Genomic DNA, 17,409 nt, shown 5'->3' with positions numbered 1-17,409 from the left:
TGTTATGATACCTTGATAATGTGTTATACATTATGTAATTGTGACCTACATATGATTTGATAATGTTATTGGCATTTAAATAATGTTCAAAGGGTGTTGATTGTAACAGTAGCATAGAGTCTAAGGAATTTATGTCTGATAAAGTACTGGTGTTTAAATTTTCGTTTACTCTTTTCAAAATGGGGCTTCTGGATCAGATTTAATGAACTCGAGACACCCTAGGAATTTCTCCAGGTGCATTATTCTATACGTAATACGGTCAGAGAAAACCCGGAACATTACGGTAACACGTTTTGCACTTGCTCTGCAAAACACACCAGCTGTCGCCTGCTGATGATGTAAATAAGACTAAAACATGTCGTGTGGAACAGCTGCCCGTGGAGGTTTAATTAATCAATAGCAAATACATTAAGGTAATACAAGGAACTACAAGTTTCTTTTTCAGAATTAGATTTGTGCTTAATTTAACGTAGTCTAGTTTTGTATACCCGAGCGTCAGAAAACTTTTGTCAACGAACAGTTGAGGGTGCATGCTTGTTAAACTTCCAGATTTGTGCAAGATACACATTGATTACTGTTGACCAAAACGCTTCGAATATGGCAGCTCTTCAGACGGAAGTAACAAAAACAGAGTTTGGCGTTGTACCAGGGCAAGGAAGCGTGGATAAATTTCAATTAAAATCCCAGGACGTGACACTGGAAGTCATATCTCTGGGATGCATTATTACATCTTTGAAGACAAAAAATAAAAGAGGGGAATTTGATGACATCGTTCTGGGTTTCGATAATCTGGAAGGTGGGTTCTGTTTCATGCATTTTTTTCATGCCAAGATCCACATCACTGTGCAATGAAAGTGGTTTTTTAATGCAGAATGAGAATCATCCATCGTTAAAATCCGCTGACAAGTCTGGGGTGGACTGCCGGAGATTTTCATTGTGAAGTGTGCGATAACACGCTTCTAGCAGGCTTGTTCTTATTTGTATTTAAATACATTGTAAATTCTGCGAAAGCGTCTTTATTAGGTCAGTGAAAGCTGGTGTTACTGTATGTGTGCCGGTGTTGTACCTCAGGAGGAATCTTCACTTTAAAACACGATTGGTAGTGAGGTGTTGGGAGATGAAAGCCGTCCAGGCAGTTATTGGTCGTGCTTGGACACTATCTGGATCTCAGCACTACCGCTCTAAACACTCCCTGAAATGTTTCTTTCTTGTAGGATACTTGTCCAATCCTGCGTGCTTTGGAGCTGTTGTGGGTCGGGTAGCCAATAGGATTGCCAAAGGAAAATTCACTGTTGATGGAAAGGATTATCAGCTGGCCATTAATAATGGGCCCAACTCTCTGCATGGAGGACTGAAAGGCTTCAACAAGGTAAAGCAGTCTAAAACATTTTATTGTGTTAGCCCTGCTTAAAGCACAGAAGGTTCAGATTTGACATGTGGACCTGACCAGCCTGTGTACAGACTGCTGTGGGATGTTCCGCCTCTCTTCCTCCTGATATCCTCACAGTTCTGTTCTCCCAGTCGGTTTGCGCAGAACTACAGTCAGCGTAACACTCTCCACGATGTCTTCATGCACTTCGCCTTCTGTAATCATGGTATTCACTGGCGGCCAAAACACTCTGCCCTCTGAAAATGAATAAGCAGATGGCTCAGAAGCGTGTCAAAGTCCTGAGCCAGGGGGGACTCCTATGAACTAACCTGTCTGCTCACTATTTCAATTGCGGTTGACATATGTGCCCAGTGAGCCAATGATGGAAAACCACAGACTTCGGTATTCTAATTATGCATCAGTGTACTGGTGGGGTCAACAGCAGCTTGCATGTTCATTATTTGGGTGGTGTCAGAAAGTCCTGGACAGTCTTGTAGCTCCTGCCGGGATGGGTGAAACCCCTAGCAGAGGTTTGACTGGGAGCCTTTCAGAAGGATCAGTCAATGACAGCAGATGCAGACTGAACCGGGGTCACGATGGCTGATTAGCAAAGGAACAGCACCTGTCTGATACTCTGTCTCTTTTTCTGCGTTTGAGTTCCAAGAGAGTCGTGGACGGAGGACATGTCCCTCCATGACAGCCGTGTTCCTTCGCAGGCTACCTACACGAGTTTTGTATGTGTCACGGAAAGAGGGAGTTAGGAGTAAGAGCAATTTTATGATGCTTCTTAACTTTTAAACTGAAACAAAAAAGAAAATCATGAAGGTAGAGATTGACAGAGATCTTCTATGATTCACAGAGGTCCGGGAGATCTATTGGGTTGCTTCGGTGGTTACTAATTCAATCCACCTCTCAGTTCGGTACTTGATCTGATTAAACCCGAGAGTGCCAGGGCATCTGAACCGTACGCTGCGTGTGGAAAGTTGTGAATTTACAGAAACGAGTCTCACTTGCGTTCTGTTAAAGCTCGTCTTCACTTAGGGCTCATGCCTGCTATTAACGAAACTTTGACTCATGATGTGAATTTCGTTAAACGAGTCAGTGCTGTGAGTGTTTTCAGTGTCATTCTTGCTTCTGGGGGTGTGTACTGGCCTGCCTTTGCAGGTTTGCTATGCCTTTCTTTTGTGTTATTCAAAAGTACAGTAACATGGAAGCAAATGTACCCGAAGAGAAGATGTTTGTGTGCCCCCTATCAGGATAGTACCTACGCCTCTAAATGGAGTGATGTGTTTTAATCCAGCCTGTGTCTCTGGTGGCTCTGAATTCACCTTTAACAAATGAGAAAATGGGGAGGGACAAAGGAAGAACAGGCAGATCAAACCCTGGATTATCTCCGCATGTGGGCAACAATTTGTCCAGGTTGACTAGAGGGAGCACTATTGGAATGGAGTCTCCCTGAATGAGTTTTGCTCGAGTGACGTAATCTTTGCTACTGTAGCTTTCGTCTCATCGGGAGAACCACACCAAGCCAAGTGCATCAAATACGGCTCTCGTAGGTTTTCAGCTCATATTTAAAATGCAGAGGAAGAATGTAAAATCCCCACCAAGATCCTTTGTATTTCATATGGAAGACTGTGGTCATTGCAGATGAAGGTCTGGATGTGCTTCGCCTTTTGCAGTTGTTTCCTTTAGGAGTTACTTGGGTGTTCCTTGTTAAAGAATCCTGTTCTTTCCTCGAAAAAGAGGAATCCAGCTGCACCTGTTTGTATAAAGTCTCCAGAATTAAAGCGCACACAACTCTTGGTTCATTGAAACGTTTTGTCATCATGTCAGTTGAAGGGGAAATGACCAAATTAGTTTTTTTAAGAAGATGGTTTCAAAACTTTCTAATAGAAGCTATTAGGAGTCGTCAGCTCCCTTGAATGCGGTTTACAAGCTTGGAAGGAACAAAGCCTTCCTGGTTTAGTGCAAGTCTCAAACCTACGTCTCGTTTTTTTCTGAGCTGATGTGAAGTCATGCTGAATTGGTCCTGGCTTTGCGATTCCTCAGTCCTTCCTGCCTCTTGTCATCTCTCAATAGATCCTGCTGATCAATTCGTGCAGTTTTGTTTGTACTTTTGTTCTGCCGTAACTCATTACAATGTAGCTTTGGGACCTTGATGTTCTCTTGAAAATAATTATGTTGAAATCAATTGAAAGCCCAATAAAGTGTTCTAATGGATCTGCAAATAGCACCCTTCACTATATCAACTAAAGCATGGATTGAAGTCCATAAAGGCCTCAGCCATGACTGGTGAATAAATAACTTGATTTGACAAGCACCTTCAATGGGCCAGCCTACTGCTGTCTTCCACATCTGGTACTTATGTGTACGCTGTCTGTGCTTTCTCACAGTCAATATCCCAAAGAGAATGTTTTATGAAACATTTATTTTTTTTATTTTTTCTACTTTTCAGCATGAAACATATTCCATTTGACTCTTCCCTACTGCACACTGATTCAGCTCCACACTGTGTAACCTTCCTTTGTATGTTGTCCTAAGGTTTTCTTTGAGAGCATAGTCCTATGTCTGAAATCTCTGCACATAAACGTGTAAGAGACCAGCCTTTTCACATGCAGCTGCCTGACTCGTGTAGTTTAGGAAGGGAAGTCCAGACAGAAAAAAATTCTGACAGACATTCAGAGAAGAGCAGTTAGGGCCTTCAGTCGAACTAAAACTGTTCTATTCATAAACACATCTAAGTGTTTTTAGCCTGAGATGAAGGTGGTTAGGAGGTTTATTATTGTGTTTCAAAGTCCTGAAAGAGTTTTTTTTATTCCAGTTTGAGATGCAATCCTCACATTCAGATTAGTTCATGGGGATTTAAATAACATAGCAAAAGTAGAGTCAGAATTGGTACAAGGAAGCATTCAGAAAATTGAAGCAATTTGTCTTTAAAATACACTGGTTCAAACAAACCTTTTACCCAAACAGCCACTGACGCCATAGCACAGCACCGTGACAATCCAGCTGTCATTACTTGACATTACCCTCTTAGCCACTACATGCTTTCTGAGGGCCAGGAGCCCTGTTCACATCAACAACTTGTGAGTCATTGCTGCTTTTCAAGGCAAATGCTGTTTAACTGTTGTTGCTGATGCTGAACGTCCGCCAGACATATGACTTGCTTTAGTCACAGCTGGGAGCCTTCCGTCATTGCTTCACATTAACACGGGTTTTTCTAAGATCAGAAACGGGAAGTTGTTCATTTTCTGTGGTCTTGGTGAACCATTTTGCCTCTGCGTTGATGACACTGTCAAAAACTGTGCGAGTCCCCAAATGTAATACATGCTCAGTGTATCTGGCAATAATGGCTAGTACATTTTCCTACAGATCTTAAATTATATAAGCAATACGTACGGAGGATATTGTAAGTGGTCTTCAAATATATCATATTACATTTCACGCCATTTGTCTAACCACATTTTTTTTTTTCTTATTTAGTCTGTGGTAACTCTGGTAACACCCTTTCTGTTTAGGTATGTATAAGATTTGCAATGCCATGGTGTTCATTGGTATAATATTGTACCACACGATCTTGTACAGTAGAGAGAAGCCAAACACAACAACAGCCCAGATTTGTGCTCCCTGTCATCTAATTGTGCCTCTATCTAGTGACGACGTATTTTTTCAGGTTTGAAAATTCGGTTCTGCGGTCTACGCCAGAGATTGTTGGATCAGATTTTCTTTTTTTTCCCCCCACATGGTGATGTGCTGGGAAGCTCAGAACCTATTCTAGCGCAGGGCTAAAAATAATCTCTCATTCCCGTCTCGTCGCCAATCATTCCTGTTGCAGAGGGGTATTCTGGGTCCTTTTCAGTGGGTGTGGTGGGGGGGTTCCCACAGTTCTCCTCCACATCCTAGATCAGTGCTAATCCCAATCCTGGTCCTGGTTTTTGTTGCAGCCGAGCTCACCTTCCTGTCATAATGAACAGTGTTCATCTGAGCTGTTTTGTTTCCCAGCTCTTTAACACGTTGGGGCTTTAACAGTTGTGCACTGTAAGTGAAACAAATTCCCAAACGTGTGCCTAGAAACATCACGCAAATGTTCCAGTGATGCAACTTCTTAGCTCAAGTAAGGCTTCTGTTATCTAAGGAAGTTGGGCAGGAAGGAAACCCGGCAGGGTCACCTGGACTGGGATGGGGAACTACCTACCTAGCTGATGATGACGATGCACCCACTGGGATGTGTGCTTGAGTAAAATCTGCTGACTCAGTCCTGCTTGTGCCCCATGCTGTAACCCGTGGGAAAGGGGCTCACAGTGTGCTCTTTGGGCTCTTTGTAGTTTATGAACCCATGTAAATGGGGTTTATCTTAGTGGGCATCGATTATGAGTAAATATACAGAGTGTTTTAAAAAGAAGGATTGGGTGTGGTATGAATGCAGAAGTGTGCCATCCTCAATAGTAAATCAGTGTTTCTGCTTGGTTGTGATTGAATTGTGTTTCTATGTCAGTTTCCAGTTTCTAATCCAGTTGAGAGAATTATCTACAGTAACTAGCAAAGGCAGCAATCAGGTTTGCTTCCTTATTGCTTTTTTCATACAACGAACATTGACCTTTCTCAGGCTGCTGTAAAAGAACTATGAAAATGGTTTGACACGGATGAGACAGATAAGGTGCAAGCCAGTTTGATTGTGTGCGTGCCCACAAGATTTGGGAGGACCAAATCTGCGGAAATACCCTAACAAATAGTGGGACTCCTGAGAAGCCTCTATGGCTTTAACTTTGGCAAGTTTTGTACTTTGTTTCAATTCATTTTTTCACCAGAATTCTTTGACCTTTTGAATTTCACACATTTGTCATATCATGTCTCCTAGTTAAGCAATTAAATCCATTCCTCTTAATGCGGATGTTGGCTTTGCATAGTATAGAGTGAATTCTCCTCAACACTGTGACCTGCATGCGAATGTGTCCTGTATGTAAACCAAGCAGTTGAACTTAAGTATCGAAATTAGAATTGGGAGAGGTATGCAGTTGTGCCTAGTTGTCTCAGAACTAAAAGCACCAGCTGTAGGCGTTTTGTCTACACTGTGTTTCAGGCCAGTTATCCTTGTTTTTGTAGGCACTGGAACTTCTCTTTGTCTGTTCCTTTGAGCAGTTGGCAGGATTGGATATTTTGGCACCTGTAACACTATCTCCTACAATAGGATTAGTTCTGCAAGTAGGAGTTATAACTTTAGGCTACCACAACCTCTTTAGGGACAGCTGGTTGCTATAAGGAGGAAAATGTTTGCATTCATGCTTGGAGAATATTTTTTTTGTTCCAATGCAGCTGCTCTCTAGGCAGTCTGAAACCTGTCCGTCTCTGTAGATACTGATTGATTTTATTCCTGGCGAACAAAGCCAGAACGTCAGCACTGGAGGCGTCTGAAAGTGTTGTTTTTTGTAGTTGAAGCAGATGTTTCACTCACCAGTTCCATATGGCCTTGTCAGGTAGGAGCAGGATTAACACCTGAAACCGAGAGACGGACCCAGAATTATTTCCTTCTCGGCATCTCATTTGTTTGTGTTTTTTTTAGGCAGCAGAGGGTCAATTTTAACAGCTTTGACCTTGAGTAGTTTGCATATTTTTAAATATTTTACTGAATGACAGTAGTTCATGCCACCTTTTGTCTCCTGGTTTCACAGGCCTCTCTTGTTGTTATTTTCTTTTTGTGCCTTTCTGACTGGTTCTCTCCTAACGGTGCCCTTTAGACGTTTATTCACCATTCTAACTGTACTTGTATACTGTTCCTTTTGTCTTAATATTTCACTTACCATTACAAAGGCTTTTGAGGCCAGTTGTTTGTGTCTGTGGGCTCCTGTCAGCATTCCTCCGCATGGCTCCCAATGGATCACTTCTTTGCAGGCCATCTGGACTTCCGAAGTCCTTCTGAGCGGCGTGCGGTTCTGCCTGACCAGTCCAGATGGCGATGAGGGCTACCCTGGGGAGCTGAGAGCTTCAGTGACCTATGTCCTGGAAGGGGAAGTGCTGTCCATTCATTACAAGGCGGAGACCAGCAAGACCACCCCCGTCAACCTGACCAACCATTCCTACTTTAACCTGGCAGGCCACGTAAGAGGTTTAATATTTATTTATTTTTTTTGCACTGTGACACAGCTAATAAATGGAGCACAACTCCAGTCCCTGGGGGCCAAAGTGTCGGTGGTTTTATTTCAAATTTGATCTTAACAACCTCATTGAGCTGATCCTGAGGTTAATTGGACCGATTTAACACTTTTTCTTTGGTCTTGGGATGCTGAGGATTTATAGATCCCTGGAAAAGCGCCAGTGTTCTAACCCGAGAGGCCCAGGGACTGGAGCTGTGCACCTGCACTGTGAGCCAGGACTGTGTAAAGCACAGTTCCGTGTCATTTTGAAATACGTTTGTTATAGGTTGTCATCCAGGGAACAAACAGACAGACAGACGCAGTGTTCTCTGATTCCTCAGCTCTGAAATACAAACACTTCCAAGGGCATTTTAGAAACCAGGCACAGCCCCTGTCAGCATCTTTTGTTACTGCAAGTGTTGCATTTAAGACAAGGACTGAACGTTTCTTTGAATGCAGAATGTAAAAGGTCATACATGGTATAAGAATATTTTAAACGTCAACACAAGATGTAAATGTAATATCCACTCTTCTAGTGGGCTAAGTAAGAATTTCACTGTCAGGTGTCCTCTTTTTTTAACAAGGGGACAGCTATGTTCAGATGTCCAGCCCTGATCTTGGAACACCAGTATGCCTGCAGGTTTTCATTGTATCTTTGTCCTTAATTGGTCATTATTGGTTTAATTGATCAATTTAACAGCTTCTTCTATTGCATCCAGTGCAGATTTCTTTAAAGAGACTGAGAAAACTTGCAGACACACTGGCCCCCCAGAACAGGCGTTAGATACCCCTGTTTGTTGGTCATCCATGCACAGTCACTATTTCATCTGTGTTTATTAATCACTTTCATTTTTTTTCTTACCTCCATATTAACCTCAACTGTCCTTTCTATTTAGACGTTGTTTCTGGGGAAAAACTGTGTTTTTGTGAACAGCAGTGTCAATTAGAAATAATTTTCATAAAGCAGCATTACTGCCGGGTTTCCTGAAACTGAAGTGAGTAAATACTGAAGCAGCCGAATTCTTAGTCCTCCGCACAGTAACAAAAAATCAGTTCTCGTGTTGTTCCAGGGCACGCCCGATATCTACGACCACGAAGTCTCCATCACAGCAGACGCCTACCTGCCTGTGGATGACACAATGATCCCCACAGGTGGGTGAACATCTGCACGACTAAAAAACGTTTTTTGCCTCCATAAAAATACATACTGAAATGACCTGTCTGGGATTTTCCAGAATTGCAGTTACTATGATTATTTTTTTCAGTTGTATTGTTGTTTTCACGTGTGATGGAACAGAACTATAAACTGTTAACTCCCAGAAGGTTTAGATTCTCTACCTTTCCCTACTGATAATTCCCCCTTTAAGGCAACATCACAGTTCTGGAGGCCTATTACAGCCTGATATGAGCCTCAGAGCATTGAGATTCCTCTTTTGATATTCAACTGCAGTGTTGCCGGTTGCTGAAGTGTTCATCTTGGACTGCAAAAAATAACATTTGCAAAATATGTTGACGATGTGCTAATTAAACTATCATTTCAGACAATTTAGTTAAGCTGAAATAAAATTCTGATTTCTCATGTTCTGTAGAAACACTTACAATATTCCAACAGCGATATGGGGAACAGAGAGGTGGATTTCTGTAGCTTTACAAGAGAATCGTTTTCTGCTGTTTCAAGCAGTGTGTAAAAAGGCCCCGAGTCTGATCGGAGTATCATGTCACTATCATTGATGGGTCTTTAAATGTACTTTATACTTTGAAGTGTCTGGATAAACATTTCAGCATGGACTAATTTTAAATGTTTGTTTTGTCAAGCAGTCAAGAGCAAATCAAATGTCAGTTTTTTTTAATAAACATGGAAAATAGTCTATGTAGCATTTGGTTTCAACCACACAGAAGTGAGATTAAAAGCGATAAGACTCATGTCACTTCTGAATTGTGCCATGGTATGAAAAATTTACCACAGTAGAGTGTATTAAATTACACTGTTTTTTTCAATGGTTTTCTCACAGGTTAGTTGCATTGAGTTTCCTTGTAAGATCATGCTCGTGATTTGGTGAGAAGTCGCTGTGGCACCAGGAAGGACCATTTTTAAAATGTAATAACTATCAGTTTGAAACAAAATCTCCATGTGCTGGTGTGTGTGTGCTTGCCCTGCGATGGATTGGCAACCCATTCGGTGCTGGCTTGAGTCCGCTGCTTTTGAAATTGGCTCTGGAATTCGCCCCTGCCAAAACTAAGTGTCTTTCTAAATCTGATACAGATAGACAGATGCAGGTACGTTTTATTGTGGTAATGAAATTCAGTATGTCTGAATATGAAACGCTGTGCTCCTATTGTTAACAACATTACGTAAATAACAGCCTGAGCACTCGTGCAGCAGACTGGGACGATAAACTGTAACAGTGTTTGTCAGACAGGTGAATTATCTCAACCCCGCGACTTGCTCAATCACCATGGAAGCACTGAGCCTTGCACTTGAACGGAAACTGTGGTTTTTTTGAGAGCTCAGAAACTTTAAAAACACGTGTCACGGGACTGAGCTGCTGAATATTTTGTTCTGTTTTGCGTTTTTTTTTTACACGCTTGTGGTGTCTTTGTACATGTCACTTACCCATTGTTTTGGTTAAAATAGTAGTGCTTCAAGAAAGCCTGTTGGGTTGGCATTCACACAGTTTCTCGGATTTATTGTTACCCCTCCCAGGTGAGGTGGGTCTCACACAAAGCCCACTCTGTCATTGCATTAAGTAATTGGAAAGGGTTACTGAGTCAGAATCGGCCAATATCTTTAGCCGTGACTGACCCTTTTTGAGCCACAACGCTTTTTTTCATGTCCAGTTTGCAACCGCATTTCAGAAGGAAGTGTGCTTGCGCAAGAGAGGCTTCACTGCACGCAGACATGCTGTATACAAACCCTTGTGTAACACAGGTCTGCAAGTAATAGGTTTATTCCATGCTGAAAAAAAGAAGAAAGAAAACACAATGTTTCAGCATAGAATAAACCTATTATTTGTTCCTATATAAAATAAAGTATATGTTTAGTATAGTATATATACAAGATATACTAACATATGAACTACTTTTGTAACACAGGCACACATTCATTATTTTCACCTTTTCACCCTTCAACACCAGATTTATTTAATTCATACTAGAGGGAGTCTGAACCTGTAGAATTAAAAATAAAGTATAAGTTTTGTAAGGAACAATACAGTACAAATAACTAATATAGTAGGCATTTAGATTTTTTGAAGTAAATAGTACCTATTGATTACCTATTGATTGTATTCTGTAAGCAAGAATTGGATGAACTGGGTTAAAATCTTGCTGTTTTTCAGCAGTCTGTTAAATCCAAAGAAATTATTTGGAGCTCTGGGTGCACCATGGGATGACAGACCCCTCAGACCAAGAGCACAGAAAATAAATGTGTTGGAACACTGTGATTCATTTATTAACCCTTCTTAAATGTAGCGCAAGAAGCTTTGTTTTTGATTCAACAATAATTTTTCAGTGCAGCAAACCATGACTCAACTGCGCCAGCTCGAAAGTATGAAATTACTCCATTTCTCGCTGCACCCTGAGCTTTTGAAAATCTGCACCAATTTCACATCCTCGGGTTGAAAATGTCACAGGAGGATGGAATTGGAGTGAAAAGGGCTTTTTGAGCTCAACGTTTTGTTTTGTCTGTTGTGTCTCTTTCAGCTCATTCTTGGACACTTTTGTGGAACTGAATTAGTGCAAACTATGTTGACTATGTGCTAATTAAACTATCATTTCAGACAATTTAGTAAAGATGAAATAACACCAATACCCAAAATTCTGATTTCTGATTTCTGGAAATAGTTGAAGGAGCGGTATGGCTCTCTCTGCAAGCACTGCAAGCTCTTGGGTGTCCTACCCGACCCCATGTGGCTCCCAGGTGTTGTATCCATCCCTGAGGGACTACAGGTGTCCTGCCTGTCTCTGTGTGGCTCCCAGTTGTTGTATCTGTCCCTGAGGGACTGCAGGTGTCCTACCTGTCTCTGTGTGGCTCCCAGTTGTTGTATCTGTCCCTGAGGGACTGCAGGTGTCCTACCTGTCCCGGTGAGGCTCCCAGGTGTTGTATCTGTCCCTGAGGGACTGCAGGTGTCCTACCTGTCCTGTGAGGCTCCCTGGTGTGCTACCCATCCCTGTCCAGTGCCCAGGTATTGGGTGTTGCAAATACAGTATCAGGCATTTTAGTCCTTTCCAGTACGGAATATGTGCTACCAACTGTTTCATTGCTTTCATTGATATAATTAGTTTAATTATATAATTAAATGACTGGTTGCACCAAGGTCGTGCACAGGAATGATTTTGTTGGGCAGATATTTGACTGTTCTAGGTCTAGAACACTGGTTGTGCGGAAGGCATGTTTGTTTTTCATTTTTCACAGATTTTGTTTGGTGCATTTTCACAGCTTGGATAGGGAAATGCCTGCACTGTCCTTACTTAAAACGAATCAGGCAGGCATTTCCTCACTGAGTCACCATTGTTAACGGCTATAACAGGAGTTGTAGCTTTGATACTTTTATCTTAATGCAAATTTACAAAAGCTCTTAGCTCTCAATACTAGGGAGGAAATCAAGATAAATCAGTGTACTCCTTAAAATAAACAACTTAAGAAAAGGGGATTTGCATAAAATATATGACATGTGTTTGTTTTGTGCACTGTAGTGGGCCTTTTTAGCCATAATCGCTGAATGACTGTCATTTAGAAAAATAAATCAATGTCAAAGAGAAATTTGGACAAGTAATTGTAACAACAGTTTGCTGTGTCCTACTGTGTCCTATTTTTGCTAAAGGATTTACAATGGGTGATATTTGTGCCTCTGATTTCAATAAGAAAACAAGCTGAACTCATTAAAGCACACTAAAAGGACTCTTGAGAAGATGGATTGTCACTGCTGTTAAACATTCTCCCTGTGTCAGCTCATCTTCTATGGATTTTCATTGATTGTCTGTTATTGGCCTATTTATTTATTGTTCTAACTTACAATTCCATCTGTTACAGCTTCTGAGTGATGGCTTAATGCCTTGTCTAAGGACAGAGGGGTGGGTGCCTCCTAGCACAGATACAATAGATTTGACAAGTTAAATGGCATGGCGTATCACATCACGTTCAATAACCGGTTATCCAGTTCAGGGTCACAGTGGCCTGGAGCCTATCCCAGGCAGAAAAGTGGGGTACACCCTGTACAGGACACCACTCAATTGCAGGGCAAACACACACACTCACGCCAGGGCCAGTTTTCCCAGAAGCCAATTAACCTACCAGTTACCGCTGTCTTTGGACTGAACGCACACATGAACATGGGGAGAACATAAAATTTCCACACAGACAGCACCCCAGGTCCAGAATTGAACCCAGGGCCCGAGCACTGTGAGGCAGCAATGCTGACCACTGAGGTTAAGTGGCACTTTAAAGAGTTGGTAAGTTGCTTGGTTCTACACATTCGCCCCTCAGTTCAAAGCACAAAAGAGGATAAAATGCTGAAGATGGAGCTGCTGCAGTTTTGCAGCTTCAGTGATAATTCACAGTTTGTATAGCGACATGTCCCCACACCGGATATCTTACTCACAGCCCATCCTATCAGTGCAAATGTCTTCTCACAGGTGCTGTGTAGTTTTGATTTAAGAAATTAAATGTTGTTGGTGTCATGTGGATAAGTTGATCCTTCGAGAATCTGAGTTTGCACTTAAGCACCTCGCTGGTGAGGTGGTATAACCTGCCACGAGAAAATGAAGAAAGAAAAACCCAGAAAGGAAGTCACATGCTTCCTGTCGTAGCATGAAGGTGTCGAGACGGTGACACCTTCATGCTACTGATAGGTGGGGGGCTGAAATAAGTCCCCTCTTGCAGACTTGGCGACAGTGGAGACATGTCCTCTGTACCCAGGAATCAGTCTTTAGCGTAGACCACCTTAATGGGCATTGGTGTGTGGGGCGCAGATCAGTATGCTAATTGTCCGGGAGTGAGGATCTGGCGACCTCACTTGTTTCCCCTCCTGTGGGATCATCCTGATTTGACAGCATTCCAGTTGGACAGCACACGTCTTCAAGCTGCTCGGCTTTTGAGAATGCGCCATAGATGCCCTCCTTGCGCCCGAGCCCCCATATCGCTTGTGACGACAGACGCACTCATTACTCTGATGACCAAAGTCAGCTCACCTGCTGCAAAAAAAAACAGTCTTGGGCTTTGTTGCCGTTTGGAAATGATGAGTTTTTTTTTATGCTCCATAGACAAATGCAACCCACAGTATATATGCTGTAAAAAACAAGTCCCACCTTTCTGTTTGTTTTGGCAATGGAAAACCTGCTTTGAATAAGTTGAGAACTGTGTTTCTAGTCAGTCTGACGTAATCGAAGAGCTGGAGGGGGATTTGGAGGGTATGGAGAGTGGGTGTAGCAAGTACTGAATTAGAAAAACATTTTAACCCCTCGCCACGACAACGGAGTGATTATTATTATCAGTAAGATTGCAACTTTATGAGAATTAAAGAAACCCTTGAATTTTTTTGCATTGTCGCGCTGCAAAAAAAACAAACAAACTGCTGCCGTCTTTGCAAAGTGCATGATTAGTCACTGAGGTCGTTTTTTAAAATGGGTTTGTGTGATGATCATTGCAGACTGCGTTTAACTTTTCTTAACAGGCATGCGAGATGTCCACGTTGCCCTAGTAGAAACTATTATTCTGAGAGTAAAGATGCTTGAATTACTTGTATGAGTTTAAGCCTAACCCCCTGAAACATGTTGTGGCCTGAAGCAAAATAACAAGACATCAGCTTCATGGCTTTGGCCATTTCCTATGTGTTCCTCAGGGGAGATCGCTCCAGTACAGGACTCACTCTTTGACCTCAGGAAACCAGTGCTGATTGGACAGCGTCTGAAGGAGCTGGCTGACCCCGGCTTTGACCACAACTTCTGCTTGACGTCTCCTGGGGATCCATGGTTGGTGCGTCCTTGCGCAAGGTCAGTGAAAACCCCATCGCCGTTCACGGGAGACTTTCTAATAGCTGTTAGTTGTCCTCACCGCGGCTTTTGCGGGTGTCTCCAGCAGTGTTAATTCACAATCAGTGACCCCATAAGAGACACAAAAAGAGGTGCTGGCGAAAGAGGATAGAACTAAAACATGACATGTCTGGAGATGTGTCGGGACTCCCACTGTGACCAGAAAGTCTCTGCAATCATTAAAACAGATTGGTGCAACATTATTAGCTGTGCTTACACTGTATGAAATTGTTCAGTCCTACTTTGTGACACATAGTTAATAGTCAGATTTTCATTTTATATTTACTTATTCATTTTAAGAGTCTTTTAACATTCAGTCTGATAAGTGGCTTGAATTTCTTGTTTTTTGGGTTTTTCTGAGTACACACTTTCATTTTCTGTGAATGCCCAGAAAGACAGAATGACTGCTTTATGCGTCAGTCGTAAGCCTTTCAAACACTGAGCGAAAGAAGGCAGAAGAATGGTTAGAATGTGATGGTCTCTGTTGGGACTGTTGTGTTGCACAGACCTCCAGTTCATCTGATGATAAAAATTGCCGTTTATCAACGGCTTATCAGCAGCTTCTGCGACTGAGTGATCCATTTCTCTTTGTGACACTGTAGGAACAGAGAGGCAAAAAACTTTCTGCTTCACAGAGGAGAAGGCTTTACTAGCTAATAACTCCTTGAATGTATTATTTTTAGTGTTCTTGTCACTAGCAATCCCAGAACCAGGCCAGAGCACTGGGGTGGGACCTGAATAAACTCCTTCAGGCCCCGTTACTCTGTATTTCTGAAAGGGCTCTCTCCTAATAAATGCAAACTGAAATGTTGCGCTGGTAGGCAGCCAGCGTTATCAACAGAGTTGTCCTCAGCAGATTTAAGAGGGAACCGTGGTCCCAATTACTGAGACAAGTTATTACATCTCAGTAACAAAATACATTTATTGTGTTTAAGTTTTGAATTAAGCACAAAGTCGTGAACTTTGTGAAAATTCTGAGTCGCAAACCCCTGGTCACTCCACTGGCGAGAGCAAGAGTTCCCATGAATTACGAGAGTTCCCTTCCTGCTCACTAGTCACTGTATGACACATGTTATGCAATGTAAAAGGGCATAAGTACAGGTCATTCAGCAGACCTATCACTGCGGAGATGTTCCGACGTGATCTGCACGCAGAGTTAACAAGTAGTGAGTTTTTGTCTGCAACACCGTCTGGAGGTCGAGAGCAATATTTCTGTTGGATTAAAAGAGATGTACTGTAATCACAGGCCTATGTAATAAGGCCACTTCACCTCACTGGACATTTTGTTGCCTTGTTTGGAATCGTAGAGAATGGCGCCATGCACACCTGGGTATTTTGTGATGTCAATTGGAGGTTTTACTTGTATTTTACTTTTATTGTGGTTTGAAATGCACTCATCAATGCTTATTCTTTCTGACCACCGGTCTATAAAAATAGTGCTGCAGTTCCCCTTTAAAAGGTAAAGGAAAGCAGTTTTATCATCAGAGTGTTGAAGCAGGCCCACCCTCAGGCCAATTATAATGGGGTGTGGGGGCAATTTCACTGCCCTGCAGTATCACTACAGGAAGGCGCACAAGTTTATTTGCCTTGATTTTCTAGCTGAATTTTAGGGTTTTCCCTGTCTGGAAATGTGACCTTGGTCTCCGCATTGTTTTAACGACAATATAATTCCTGCACCAGAGGCAGGAGGTCCTAACAGCGGTGAAGAGGACGAATTTTATCAATAAAAACAGTTTGTTTACAGAAAGTTTTCTCCAGTTTGCAGTTGTCAATATCTTTTTTGGGTCTTGTCTATCTGGAGATGGAGAGATGCTCTCACACGTCCTCTGAGATGCAGGCTGGCTGGGTCAGTTAGCGCCCGTTAGACCGAGTTTCTAAAAAGGGAACAGCGCTGCTCAGTTTTATCTGAATCTGGGCCCTACTTTCACAAACCCTCTCATTGGCTGACACGCCACCAGGTTTCCAGCTTGTCTTTCAAACAGTCGTGTGGTTACATTCATCACTGTCTGTGTGTTTGTAAGTTCATGTGCAGTTCTTGTATGTGCAGGAGTATTTTCCATGCAAAGGGATTTTTACAAGTTGTTGTCCCTCAAATAATTTCCAAGTTTAAAGACATTAAAAATGTGAGAGTTTTTCAAGGTGCTTAAAAATAGATTTTTATCCGCTATTTGTGGTTTTCTTTTCAGTTTTGAGTATTTTGAGACAGGCCATGTGCTTGACGTTTATAGAAACGTAAAGCCACAGTTCAAAAATATAACCTGAGACAGTGTGTGCTAACTTTTTTTTCCCTCTCATAGCAGTAAAAGGTAAGAATTAAAAATATAATGGTGGGGGCATCAGATGCTGGTTGTCGAGTGTGACTTTTTTTTCTCACAGTGCCTTTGCTAGATGAAATGTTAAAGTGATCTCATTTGTTTATCAGTTTTCGTCTGCCTTGTGTAGGTTAAAAGAGGAGCTGCACACAGTGGAATAGTCCGTGTTTCTCCCTGATGCACCAGGTCATGTAACCAGATACTGGTGTGTTTTTGTCAGCTCTCCTTTGTGCTTGGTGCTCTGCTGCAAGCATGTATCTCTCAGACCTTTCTCACCTTTCGTTGCTCAGAGTCTGTTCTGTGTACATTTACGTGTGAAACATTTAAAGAGACACCGAACAGATAGATTTTAATTAAATAATTAATGGCATTTTTGCTTTATTGTTGATTGTTAAAAAAAAAAATATTGTAAAAATGAGAAATACAAGTATTTTTCCACACTTGAATGTGTTTTACAAGTTATCCTGGTGGACTTCAGCTGCAGTCTTTTAAATTAAATCTTAATGTGGTTTATCTTTGGTTTTAACACTGTTTTGCAGTTTTGGTGCTTATGCAATGGTAGTATAAC

General features: G+C 41.9%; 1 protein-coding gene across 1 annotated transcript in view; it reads left to right on the top strand.

Annotated features, from left to right (window-relative positions):
• The first annotated feature begins 282 nt into the window (after positions 1-282).
• galm (galactose mutarotase) overlaps positions 283-17,409 on the top strand; it is a 26,541-nt gene continuing 9,414 nt past the window's right edge. The window contains exons 1-5 of the mRNA XM_088610447.1: positions 283-796; positions 1,215-1,369; positions 7,259-7,465; positions 8,571-8,652; positions 14,340-14,490. Coding sequence (XP_088466573.1) covers positions 598-796; positions 1,215-1,369; positions 7,259-7,465; positions 8,571-8,652; positions 14,340-14,490 — 794 coding nt within the window. The 5' untranslated portion in view covers positions 283-597. The remainder of the gene's footprint in view (positions 797-1,214; positions 1,370-7,258; positions 7,466-8,570; positions 8,653-14,339; positions 14,491-17,409) is intronic.

The sequence above is a fragment of the Lepisosteus platostomus genome, chromosome 17 (assembly GCF_059453375.1).
Source record: "Lepisosteus platostomus isolate fLepPlt1 chromosome 17, fLepPlt1.hap1, whole genome shotgun sequence".
Classification (NCBI taxonomy): Eukaryota; Metazoa; Chordata; class Actinopteri; order Semionotiformes; family Lepisosteidae; genus Lepisosteus; species Lepisosteus platostomus.
This window is presented reverse-complemented; position numbering and strand designations above follow the sequence as displayed.